General features: G+C 48.4%; 4 protein-coding genes across 7 annotated transcripts, besides 1 other annotated feature; all 4 read right to left on the reverse strand.

Moving 5' to 3' along the window:
* Positions 1-382: 382 nt before the first annotated feature.
* Positions 383-456: a mobile genetic element.
* A 158-nt stretch (positions 457-614) lies between these two features.
* Positions 615-3,651, reverse strand: CG17450 (uncharacterized protein). 3 transcript variants are annotated; one of them, NM_167761.4, is made up of 4 exons: positions 3,263-3,651; positions 2,238-2,590; positions 1,527-2,114; positions 699-1,363 (listed from the first exon to the last, which is right to left on the reverse strand). In NM_167761.4, the coding sequence occupies exons 1-4, from the start codon at positions 3,587-3,589 to the stop codon at positions 826-828; spliced, it is 1,806 nt and encodes a 601-aa protein (NP_728438.2). In that variant the 5' UTR covers positions 3,590-3,651; the 3' UTR covers positions 699-825. The 3 variants fall into 3 exon arrangements, with proteins under 3 accessions (NP_001285521.1, NP_728438.2, NP_728439.2); NM_001298592.1 differs by lacking the exon at positions 3,263-3,651 and having other exon boundaries at positions 615-1,363; positions 2,238-2,822; NM_167762.4 differs by lacking the exon at positions 3,263-3,651 and having other exon boundaries at positions 2,238-2,822.
* A 436-nt stretch (positions 3,652-4,087) lies between these two features.
* CG33502 (uncharacterized protein) lies at positions 4,088-6,257 on the reverse strand. Its single transcript, NM_206806.3, has 3 exons — positions 6,133-6,257; positions 5,817-6,073; positions 4,088-4,765 (listed from the first exon to the last, which is right to left on the reverse strand). The coding sequence occupies exons 1-3, from the start codon at positions 6,198-6,200 to the stop codon at positions 4,239-4,241; spliced, it is 852 nt and encodes a 283-aa protein (NP_996529.1). The 5' UTR covers positions 6,201-6,257; the 3' UTR covers positions 4,088-4,238.
* A 270-nt stretch (positions 6,258-6,527) lies between these two features.
* Positions 6,528-9,970, reverse strand: CG32820 (uncharacterized protein). 2 transcript variants are annotated; one of them, NM_167764.5, is made up of 5 exons: positions 9,355-9,970; positions 8,330-8,682; positions 7,619-8,206; positions 6,735-7,458; positions 6,528-6,664 (listed from the first exon to the last, which is right to left on the reverse strand). In NM_167764.5, the coding sequence occupies exons 1-4, from the start codon at positions 9,679-9,681 to the stop codon at positions 6,921-6,923; spliced, it is 1,806 nt and encodes a 601-aa protein (NP_728441.1). In that variant the 5' UTR covers positions 9,682-9,970; the 3' UTR covers positions 6,528-6,664; positions 6,735-6,920. The 2 variants fall into 2 exon arrangements, with proteins under 2 accessions (NP_728441.1, NP_728442.1); NM_167765.4 differs by lacking the exon at positions 9,355-9,970 and having other exon boundaries at positions 8,330-8,914.
* A 209-nt stretch (positions 9,971-10,179) lies between these two features.
* CG32857 (uncharacterized protein) lies at positions 10,180-12,348 on the reverse strand. Its single transcript, NM_167766.4, has 3 exons — positions 12,225-12,348; positions 11,909-12,165; positions 10,180-10,857 (listed from the first exon to the last, which is right to left on the reverse strand). The coding sequence occupies exons 1-3, from the start codon at positions 12,290-12,292 to the stop codon at positions 10,331-10,333; spliced, it is 852 nt and encodes a 283-aa protein (NP_728443.1). The 5' UTR covers positions 12,293-12,348; the 3' UTR covers positions 10,180-10,330.
* Between the last annotated feature and the right edge of the window lie 5 nt (positions 12,349-12,353).

Raw genomic sequence — 12,353 nt, forward strand, 5'->3', positions numbered from 1 at the left:
CGCCGAAGTGTGCACTTAATACCAAACTTAGCAAAAAATACCAACCCTACTATTAGTGTGCCTGTACGTTTATTTTATGGCTCCAATTTTAAAAAATGTCAATTCTTATTTTTTCAAAAGCAGCAAAACCCTTTTAAGCTTTTTATTTTTAAGCAGATATTCGAAATTCTCAGAGAAGCTAAGAGCTAATGAGAAAGACTCCAATAATCAAAATTGGGAGGAGAAAACTTCAGAAACGCACAGACCAAACTTTCGTAATTTGTACATGCAATATACATAAGCTTTCTTTTATAGTAAAATTTAGTAACTGTTGTGCGCAAGATGCATAATCTTATGCGTATTTATGATTTCATTAAGAAAAACTGGACGTTTATTTTCTTTGAAGGAAAAAACGCTGGAATCGAGTTACTCTCTATCTGATACCCGTTACTCAGCTAAATGGTGTGTGAGCGAGATGAAGGTCCATCTTACATACTTACATAAGTAGAAAATCGATAGATTCAAAGATTGCGCATACGCGCCATCTAGCGGCGGTCACATTAATAGTTTACAAATCTTTTGAACATACACACATGCATATGTATTAATTATTTTTACCTATAAGGCAAACTAATGAGCTATAGCATTTGTGGCCCATCGCTTGCATGTTTTATAGTGCCAATCAGAAAGAGAAAGTTGGATTATCTCGAAGGAGTTTTCAACAAATGCAATCTGCAGTTTATCTCTTGATGGTACACACACAAATGACATGTCAGGAAAACTGGTGGCGGAAAAAGCGAGTGGGAGTGCGGAGTCCAGAGACCGGCGTGCAGTTACGGATACGGATCAGTACTTGATCAGATTGCTGACCGGGAAGGAGCGCCGGAGACTCATGCACTTCTCTCGGTCGATGAACAGGGCATTGACTTTGTTGCGCAGATCCACCTCCAGGGTGCAGCGCGTCTTTAGTAGGCCCTGATGGGTGGCCTCCGCCTCCATCAGCTTGTGGTGCAGCGTCTCCACTGCACCCTGGATGTCCTGCACCTCCTGGACAAGGCGGTCCTGGGCGTGGTCCTTGCACAGCTCGACGCCCTCGCGGTGGGAGCGGGCCTCCAGCCGCGTCTGGGCCACTTTCAACGGCCCGGACTTGTCCTGGATGGCCTTCTGCAGGAGGAAGAGATGCTTCTCCATGTCGAACAGCTCCTGTTGGACCTTCTGAAGGTGCAGCTGCACCCGGTTCTTCGCCTCGGCCATCTCCTGCGAGCGGCGATCGAAGGCGTTGTTCGTGTTGCTCCAGAAGTCCCACACGGTGGTGGCCACCGAGTTGACCACACTCTGGGCATCGCTCCGCAGCTGGGAAAGCTTCGCGCGCTCCGCCTGGGAACTGTGGAAACAAGGGAAAGACTAGGGTAAAAGAATATCGATCTTGGATGCAATTATGATTATCTTTCGGCTCAATGAACTACTACTACTACTACTACTACTACTACTACTTTAAGGTAAATAATGGGTATTCGATAGGCGTGGCACATGACTAATATACTCACCGGCGGACGTGCTCGCTGCTGGCCTGCGCCCAGGACTCCTGGGTGCTGACCGAGGGATCGAACTTCTCGATGCCGCCGTAGTAGGTGATGCCGCGGCTGTGGTTGTTCAGCTGGTGGCACATGGAGTCGATGCCGAGCGAGGACTCCTTGTGCGACACATCGTCCTCGAGGAGATGCTGGGCGCCGCGGCAGTCGAGGGCCTGCTTCGAGATCTTCTCGTGCAGGCCGCCTAGCCGGTCACGGGAGTTCCTCAAGTTGTTGATCTCAACGAGGAGGGCCTTCTCCACGATGTCATGCACCTTCTCCGTGCCCTGGCGCGACTCTCGGTGAAAGAGGCACTCCTGGGCGATGTGCAGTGGTATCTCCAGGTCGAGAAGTGCCTTGCCGCACTGCCGCTGCAGCTCGTTGATGTCCGACATCTCGGCGATCAGCTTCTCCAGCTCCGCGTTCAGCTCGTTGCGCCAGAAGGTCAGGTCGGTGATGCGCTCGCCCAGCCTTCGGCCGGCGTCCCTCTGGCCCGAGGTGGCCTTCTCGTCCGTCTCCCGCATCAGACGCACTGCGTCATTCCGCATGCGCTCCGAGAGGTTGCTGAAAGACACGATGAATCATGCGGTTGCCCTCCTTGCAATAGTAGTATGGTACCAGGTACACATACATACATATCTGTCTCTTCAATAAGGAGCTCTGTGCTCCGCTAGAGAAGCCACTTACCGATTCATGTTCGACTCGGAGTACTTGGTCATGTTGTTGTTGTACCACTCGTTGCTGGTGTACCGCGTGTAGAGGGCAGCCCGGGCGGCGTGCTGTGGATTGCGATCGAACCCGGTGACCAAGTTGGGGAATATCATGCCGTCCGTCTTCATGCCCTTGGGCAGGAAGCACTGCTTGGTCAGCTGGTTGGTCACCGGCTGCTCGGGCATATGCTTCACCTGGATTAGCTCATAGGCCATAGCAGGGCGCCACGGGTGCTTCGTGGGCGTCTCGTAGGCGGCGCCAACTCTCGGCGGGATCGAAGGCCCCATGACGGGCTCCATGCAGGGCGGAGCGCCCGCCTGGCTCCATGGCTGCAATTGGGAATACATGACCGTGGTTGGCGGGATGGGCGATCCGCCGGATCCGGCTCCCAAACCAGCCCCATTGTGACTCATCGTGGTCGGAGGTTTCGGTATTGGTATCGGTTATAAGTCGAATCGTTGGGATAGTGAAGTACTAATAATTTGTGCCACTTGGAATTTGGACTGGGTGTTGGGAACAAACAAATGATTTCAAAAAGCACAGAGCACAGATACGTTCCCATTCGAGAAAGGGAGTAAACTAAACCAATCTCAGACTGGGACCGGGTGACAGGGCCCAGCGTCCAAAAGTGGCCTACTCCGATTGCTCACCGAATTTAAGACAAGTGGCATTGCAACAGAAATAAAGTTAGCTAGAATGCATAATGCGGCATGTGGCATAACTCCAGCTCGCTTAGAACAGCATATATAGAACAAAATAGGATCAAATGACATGGCTGATGCGATATCTAAAGTAAAGTGATAGTCCTCCATGCAGGAAGCAGGCATATAGATATGCACCTTCTGGGTGCCTACCTACATCTCAACCAGCTACATCTTGGCCAGGTGCTCCACAACTTTTCAGTGCTACTATGGTAGATGAATGCCAAGATACGAAACTACATACATACAATACATAGGTGCAATGGGTAATGGTAGTGGTGCAATGGTGGTTAGTGGTACATAGGACTCCATGAGGTTGCGGTGGTCCTTGCGCTCGTTGTACTCGTTCATGTCAGCGGTGGGCCACTTGTCCAGCAGGTTGTCCTTGACCAGGCGGTGATCGAAGATGCGGTTCTCGAGGTAGGAGTGCTTGTGGAACTTAAGCACCTCCTGACCCTTGAGCGGTGCCATGGTGCCGGCGAAATGCGAGTCCTTCTCGGGATTCGGAGCACTCACTATCGGTACACTGGATCGCAACAGCAGGTTCTTAAGCGTTTCTGGCGCCTTTTGCTGCGGATTCGGGTAGCGTTGGCTCAGATAGTGATCCTCGTTGGCCCAGCAGAGCATTTGTCGACGGACTCGATATATTACCACTTCTCTTCCTCGGAGATCCCTTTACTTTGGGTCTGTGGGGTCCTGCGGTTCTGGATAGAATGGTCCCAGCGCCAGTCCTCGGTGGCTTCTTCTCCGGCGGGCTTATTGATTAAACGGTAGCCTGGCAGCGGTATCGCCTGGTAATGGTTCCCTTCAACGAGTTGTAGAATCGATGGCAATGACACGGGTTATTGACCCACTTGCCAATGGGGGTCAGACTGGGCCGCAGGCTGCAGGCCCCTCTAAGTTAGTTTCTCAATTATTGACCTTGCTTGGTGCCGAATTAATTAGGCTGTTGGTTTTCAGTTGATTAGCATGTGGGCCTTATCCTTATCCAGCCCACATTTTCAATAGTATAGAATGAAAGCATTGAATATATGTTCTTAGTGAAACTTCAAATAATATAATACATTTTAATAGTTTAAACAAGTGTAAATTTCCTTTGTAACCCCACAGATCAAACTCGAACATGAGTTTCTGTACATCGGTTCATGCACTAACGGTTAAGCTTAAAGCCGTAGATTTATTTAAGTAATCAACTACATGTACGTTATGTATACAACTAACTATTGGTTTCACTAGCGAATTAGCAACGTAAGCAGGGAAATTAAAATGAGTCCCTCTAATGGGGACCGCCGCCACTGGGCTCCTGCTGCTTGAGCGTCTTGAGGTTCTTTTCGAAGCGCTCAAACTCGCTCTCGATCATCCTGTCCGCCTCGTCGAAGACCTGCTCAACGGACTCCACCTCCGGTATGTAGAATTGCAGCATGTTCTGCACTCCGTTCTTCAGCGTCACAATGGAGCTGGGACAGGAGGAGCAGGAGCCTTGCATCTTTAGCTTGACCACGCCGCCCTCGTAGCCCATGAAGACGATGTCGCCGCCGTCCTCCTGGACGGTGGGTCGGATGCGCGTGTCCAGCAGCTCCTTGATCATCATTACCGTCTCGTCGTCGTCCTCGAGGATCTCGGTGTCCGCATTGGGCTGGGCATCGTTGAGAACTGGTAAGCCGCTGGCAAAGAAGTCCATTATGACGGCAAACACCTCTGGCTTAATCAGGCTCCACTCGGCGCCCTCCTGCTTCGAGATGGTGACGAAGTCGGCGCCAAAGAACACGCCCTTAACGCCCTCCACGCGGAACAGCAATTTGGCTGCCAAATTATCCAGTGATAATGGAAAATAAAAGTAAATTTTACTAGGATTACATAATATCAGAAATGGGAAAGTTACAACGACCGCCAGTACGGATTATTAATCTTGTGGCTCTAACAAAAATTTTTGGTTTTCAAGAACATCTAACAATTCAGTATTATTTCCTCCAGATGTAGTGCTTCCACTTGTTGTGCTCATTAATTAGATAGAGACGCAAAACTTTGGAGGACCTACAAAAATGTGTTCACAAAACCCCTTTTTTTTATAGCGAATTGTTTTTTAAACCATTTTTATAACAAGTGAAAGAAAAAAATTATTGCACATATTGAAATATGCATTAAAAAAAAAAACTAAAAGGATGCACCACTTCGAAAGGCTGGTTTAAAATCTGGAAAAATTAAATTGTGGTTATTTAGATACATATTTCTTTTACAATATTCATTATGGGTGGCAGTAGAAAAATCTCAATTCTGCGACTTTATGCTCATTAACCGTTACAGAAACACGTTGAGAATTTGTAAACAGCAAGGAACGTAATAAGTAAAACTTATTTTTTCATCATCAAATATAACGATATATATACATATATATATATATATATATATACGGATATATATATACGGATTTATATATATTGATTAATTTCTAAGTGAATTAGCTAGGTTACATTATTTTGCACCCTTTCATTCTTTTTCGAGAATGAATAGTATAAAAATGTCCCGTTTTTCCCTAAACCAAAACTAATTTAAATTAATGAAAGCTTCGTATTTTCAAATTTAAATTAGTTTGCTAAGAACACTGAAGAACGCCACTCATTCACCAGATCCACCTTAAGCTCTACCATTGCAGATATAGCGCTTTCTTCACAAACTATTGTATCTACGTTTTTTACTTTCGGCGTGGAAGCAACAAGTGCCTCGCTGCTAAAAATTAACCGCCTATTTTGGAGTCAACCAGGAAAACTGGACCTTTGGAGCAATGTGATCATTTCGGCGACCCGAGAACCGATTTATGGGATCCCCAGGGAGCCCCACGTGCATCCTTACTCACCCAAAGGACTGTTGTGGGCGGTGGTTCCGTTGGGGAAGTCGTACGTGTTCCCCTTTCCCAGGACGTCCACGCCGGGCAGGAACTTCAAGCTCTCCGGATTCGGAGTGTCCTGCGTCTGGATGAACATGCTCCTCCTGCACGCCACCGGCATCCGCAACTCTAGCAGCCCGCATCCCACTGAGTGACCACATCCCGATTCCTGGTGAGCCGGTATGCGATGGTTACGCGTGTTGGAGATGCCCTTAAAACTGCGCACCCTGAAGAACAGCGGCAATGGTTTACTCCGGTGGGCATCGGGTGATCTTGGATTACTTACAGTTGCCGCGACCCCAGGCGCGTGTTTCGCAGCGTATTTAGGGCGGCTTGGGACAGAAATTTCGACATATTGTTCGCTTTTGCGTTTGATAATGAAAACAAACGAAAAGACAGCAAACAGCTGCTGAAGGGTTGCCAATGCTGTTCGATTTCGGTTTTTGGTGGGAAACCAGAATAGCCAACTAGCACGGACCCAAGCCCTGCTGCGTGCGATACACTGACAAAATTTCGTCGTGTTGATTCTGTTTCATTATGTGGATCCACTTCACCCAGGGAAATGCGCCGGTGTAATACTTTAGTGTAGCCGTTTTATTAAAAATAAATTTGCAATTGGGAAACATTGAACAAATACTCGCAAGTATGAACTCAATGTATCAAAATACACTTTACAATTTTATATTCAATACGTGTATTTATGTCTTCATTGTTTTAAAAATAAAGTAATTATTCCACTCGAGATTTAAAATAATTTTGCCTTTGGCGTGGAACTCTTGGTTGTCCACCGTGATTCCCATTAAAAGTAATCGATCTATCTGTAATATAATAAATTTAAAATTAATTTCTTATTCATGCTCCTAATAATTCCGAATAGGTAGTACACACTTATTGTTCCGTTTGAAAGTATGTATGTATGTCAGTAAAAACACAGTTATCCTGTGCTTCAGTGAGAGACTGAAGATTGGCTTTTGAAGTCGACACACACACAAAAGCCATGTCAGTAAAGCAGGTGGCGGAAAAAGCGAGTGGGAGTGCGGAGTCCAGAGACCGGCGTGCAGTTACGGATACGGATCAGTACTTGATCAGATTGCTGACCGGGAAGGAGCGCCGGAGACTCATGCACTTCTCTCGGTCGATGAACAGGGCATTGACTTTGTTGCGCAGATCCACCTCCAGGGTGCAGCGCGTCTTTAGTAGGCCCTGATGGGTGGCCTCCGCCTCCATCAGCTTGTGGTGCAGCGTCTCCACGGCACCCTGGATGTCCTGCACCTCCTGGACGAGGCGGTCCTGGGCGTGGTCCTTGCACAGCTCGACGCCCTCGCGGTGGGAGCGGGCCTCCAGCCGCGTCTGGGCCACTTTCAACGGCCCGGACTTGTCCTGGATGGCCTTCTGCAGGAGGAAGAGATGCTTCTCCATGTCGAACAGCTCCTGTTGGACCTTCTGAAGGTGCAGCTGCACCCGGTTCTTCGCCTCGGCCATCTCCTGCGAGCGGCGATCGAAGGCGTTGTTCGTGTTGCTCCAGAAGTCCCACACGGTGGTGGCCACCGAGTTGACCACACTCTGGGCATCGCTCCGCAGCTGGGAAAGCTTCGCGCGCTCCGCCTGGGAACTGTGGAAACAAGGGAAAGACTAGGGTAAAAGAATATCGATCTTGGATGCAATTATGATTATCTTTCGGCTCAATGAACTACTACTACTACTACTACTACTACTACTTTAAGGTAAATAATGGGTATTCGATAGGCGTGGCACATGACTAATATACTCACCGGCGGACGTGCTCGCTGCTGGCCTGCGCCCAGGACTCCTGGGTGCTGACCGAGGGATCGAACTTCTCGATGCCGCCGTAGTAGGTGATGCCGCGGCTGTGGTTGTTCAGCTGGTGGCACATGGAGTCGATGCCGAGCGAGGACTCCTTGTGCGACACATCGTCCTCGAGGAGATGCTGGGCGCCGCGGCAGTCGAGGGCCTGCTTCGAGATCTTCTCGTGCAGGCCGCCTAGCCGGTCACGGGAGTTCCTCAAGTTGTTGATCTCAACGAGGAGGGCCTTCTCCACGATGTCATGCACCTTCTCCGTGCCCTGGCGCGACTCTCGGTGAAAGAGGCACTCCTGGGCGATGTGCAGTGGTATCTCCAGGTCGAGAAGTGCCTTGCCGCACTGCCGCTGCAGCTCGTTGATGTCCGACATCTCGGCGATCAGCTTCTCCAGCTCCGCGTTCAGCTCGTTGCGCCAGAAGGTCAGGTCGGTGATGCGCTCGCCCAGCCTTCGGCCGGCGTCCCTCTGGCCCGAGGTGGCCTTCTCGTCCGTCTCCCGCATCAGACGCACTGCGTCATTCCGCATGCGCTCCGAGAGGTTGCTGAAAGACACGATGAATCATGCGGTTGCCCTCCTTGCAATAGTAGTATGGTACCAGGTACACATACATACATATCTGTCTCTTCAATAAGGAGCTCTGTGCTCCGCTAGAGAAGCCACTTACCGATTCATGTTCGACTCGGAGTACTTGGTCATGTTGTTGTTGTACCACTCGTTGCTGGTGTACCGCGTGTAGAGGGCAGCCCGGGCGGCGTGCTGTGGATTGCGATCGAACCCGGTGACCAAGTTGGGGAATATCATGCCGTCCGTCTTCATGCCCTTGGGCAGGAAGCACTGCTTGGTCAGCTGGTTGGTCACCGGCTGCTCGGGCATATGCTTCACCTGGATTAGCTCATAGGCCATAGCAGGGCGCCACGGGTGCTTCGTGGGCGTCTCGTAGGCGGCGCCAACTCTCGGCGGGATCGAAGGCCCCATGACGGGCTCCATGCAGGGCGGAGCGCCCGCCTGGCTCCATGGCTGCAATTGGGAATACATGACCGTGGTTGGCGGGATGGGCGATCCGCCGGATCCGGCTCCCAAACCAGCCCCATTGTGACTCATCGTGGTCGGAGGTTTCGGTATTGGTATCGGTTATAAGTCGAATCGTTGGGATAGTGAAGTACTAATAATTTGTGCCACTTGGAATTTGGACTGGGTGTTGGGAACAAACAAATGATTTCAAAAAGCACAGAGCACAGATACGTTCCCATTCGAGAAAGGGAGTAAACTAAACCAATCTCAGACTGGGACCGGGTGACAGGGCCCAGCGTCCAAAAGTGGCCTACTCCGATTGCTCACCGAATTTAAGACAAGTGGCATTGCAACAGAAATAAAGTTAGCTAGAATGCATAATGCGGCATGTGGCATAACTCCAGCTCGCTTAGAACAGCATATATAGAACAAAATAGGATCAAATGACATGGCTGATGCGATATCTAAAGTAAAGTGATAGTCCTCCATGCAGGAAGCAGGCATATAGATATGCACCTTCTGGGTGCCTACCTACATCTCAACCAGCTACATCTTGGCCAGGTGCTCCACAACTTTTCAGTGCTACTATGGTAGATGAATGCCAAGATACGAAACTACATACATACAATACATAGGTGCAATGGGTAATGGTAGTGGTGCAATGGTGGTTAGTGGTACATAGGACTCCATGAGGTTGCGGTGGTCCTTGCGCTCGTTGTACTCGTTCATGTCAGCGGTGGGCCACTTGTCCAGCAGGTTGTCCTTGACCAGGCGGTGATCGAAGATGCGGTTCTCGAGGTAGGAGTGCTTGTGGAACTTAAGCACCTCCTGACCCTTGAGCGGTGCCATGGTGCCGGCGAAATGCGAGTCCTTCTCGGGATTCGGAGCACCCACTATCGGTACACTGGATCGCAACAGCAGGTTCTTAAGCGTTTCTGGCGCCTTTTGCTGCGGATTCGGGTAGCGTTGGCTCAGATAGTGATCCTCGTTGGCCCAGCAGAGCATTTGTCGACGGACTCGATATATTACCACTTCTCTTCCTCGGAGATCCCTTTACTTTGGGTCTGTGGGGTCCTGCGGTTCTGGATAGAATGGTCCCAGCGCCAGTCCTCGGTGGCTTCTTCTCCGGCGGGCTTATTGATTAAACGGTAGCCTGGCAGCGGTATCGCCTGGTAATGGTTCCCTTCAACGAGTTGTAGAATCGATGGCAATGACACGGGTTATTGACCCACTTGCCAATGGGGGTCAGACTGGGCCGCAGGCCGCAGGCCCCTTTAAGTTAGTTTCTCAATTATTGACCTTGCTTGGTGCCGAATTAATTAGGCTGTTGGTTTTCAGTTGATTAGCATGTGGGCCTTATCCTTATCCAGCCCACATTTTCAATAGTATAGAATGAAAGCATTGAATATATGTTCTTAGTGAAACTTCAAATAATATAATACATTTTAATAGTTTAAACAAGTGTAAATTTCCTTTGTAACCCCACAGATCAAACTCGAACATGAGTTTCTGTACATCGGTTCATGCACTAACGGTTAAGCTTAAAGCCGTAGATTTATTTAAGTAATCAACTACATGTACGTTATGTATACAACTAACTATTGGTTTCACTAGCGAATTAGCAACGTAAGCAGGGAAATTAAAATGAGTCCCTCTAATGGGGACCGCCGCCACTGGGCTCCTGCTGCTTGAGCGTCTTGAGGTTCTTTTCGAAGCGCTCAAACTCGCTCTCGATCATCCTGTCCGCCTCGTCGAAGACCTGCTCAACGGACTCCACCTCCGGTATGTAGAATTGCAGCATGTTCTGCACTCCGTTCTTCAGCGTCACAATGGAGCTGGGACAGGAGGAGCAGGAGCCTTGCATCTTTAGCTTGACCACGCCGCCCTCGTAGCCCATGAAGACGATGTCGCCGCCGTCCTCCTGGACGGTGGGTCGGATGCGCGTGTCCAGCAGCTCCTTGATCATCATTACCGTCTCGTCGTCGTCCTCGAGGATCTCGGTGTCCGCATTGGGCTGGGCATCGTTGAGAACTGGTAAGCCGCTGGCAAAGAAGTCCATTATGACGGCAAACACCTCTGGCTTAATCAGGCTCCACTCGGCGCCCTCCTGCTTCGAGATGGTGACGAAGTCGGCGCCAAAGAACACGCCCTTAACGCCCTCCACGCGGAACAGCAATTTGGCTGCCAAATTATCCAGTGATAATGGAAAATAAAAGTAAATTTTACTAGGATTACATAATATCAGAAATGGGAAAGTTACAACGACCGCCAGTACGGATTATTAATCTTGTGGCTCTAACAAAAATTTTTGGTTTTCAAGAACATCTAACAATTCAGTATTATTTCCTCCAGATGTAGTGCTTCCACTTGTTGTGCTCATTAATTAGATAGAGACGCAAAACTTTGGAGGACCTACAAAAATGTGTTCACAAAACCCCTTTTTTTTATAGCGAATTGTTTTTTAAACCATTTTTATAACAAGTGAAAGAAAAAAATTATTGCACATATTGAAATATGCATTAAAAAAAAAAACTAAAAGGATGCACCACTTCGAAAGGCTGGTTTAAAATCTGGAAAAATTAAATTGTGGTTATTTAGATACATATTTCTTTTACAATATTCATTATGGGTGGCAGTAGAAAAATCTCAATTCTGCGACTTTATGCTCATTAACCGTTACAGAAACACGTTGAGAATTTGTAAACAGCAAGGAACGTAATAAGTAAAACTTATTTTTTCATCATCAAATATAACGATATATATACATATATATATATATATATATATACGGATATATATATACGGATTTATATATATTGATTAATTTCTAAGTGAATTAGCTAGGTTACATTATTTTGCACCCTTTCATTCTTTTTCGAGAATGAATAGTATAAAAATGTCCCGTTTTTCCCTAAACCAAAACTAATTTAAATTAATGAAAGCTTCGTATTTTCAAATTTAAATTAGTTTGCTAAGAACACTGAAGAACGCCACTCATTCACCAGATCCACCTTAAGCTCTACCATTGCAGATATAGCGCTTTCTTCACAAACTATTGTATCTACGTTTTTTACTTTCGGCGTGGAAGCAACAAGTGCCTCGCTGCTAAAAATTAACCGCCTATTTTGGAGTCAACCAGGAAAACTGGACCTTTGGAGCAATGTGATCATTTCGGCGACCCGAGAACCGATTTATGGGATCCCCAGGGAGCCCCACGTGCATCCTTACTCACCCAAAGGACTGTTGTGGGCGGTGGTTCCGTTGGGGAAGTCGTACGTGTTCCCCTTTCCCAGGACGTCCACGCCGGGCAGGAACTTCAAGCTCTCCGGATTCGGAGTGTCCTGCGTCTGGATGAACATGCTCCTCCTGCACGCCACCGGCATCCGCAACTCTAGCAGCCCGCATCCCACTGAGTGACCACATCCCGATTCCTGGTGAGCCGGTATGCGATGGTTACGCGTGTTGGAGATGCCCTTAAAACTGCGCACCCTGAAGAACAGCGGCAATGGTTTACTCCGGTGGGCATCGGGTGATCTTGGATTACTTACAGTTGCCGCGACCCCAGGCGCGTGTTTCGCAGCGTATTTAGGGCGGCTTGGGACAGAAATTTCGACATATTGTTCGCTTTTGCGTTTGATAATGAAAACAAACGAAAAGACAGCAAACAGCTGCTGAAG

The sequence above is a fragment of the Drosophila melanogaster genome, chromosome X, assembly GCF_000001215.4.
Source record: "Drosophila melanogaster chromosome X".
NCBI classification, from domain to species: Eukaryota; Metazoa; Arthropoda; class Insecta; order Diptera; family Drosophilidae; genus Drosophila; species Drosophila melanogaster.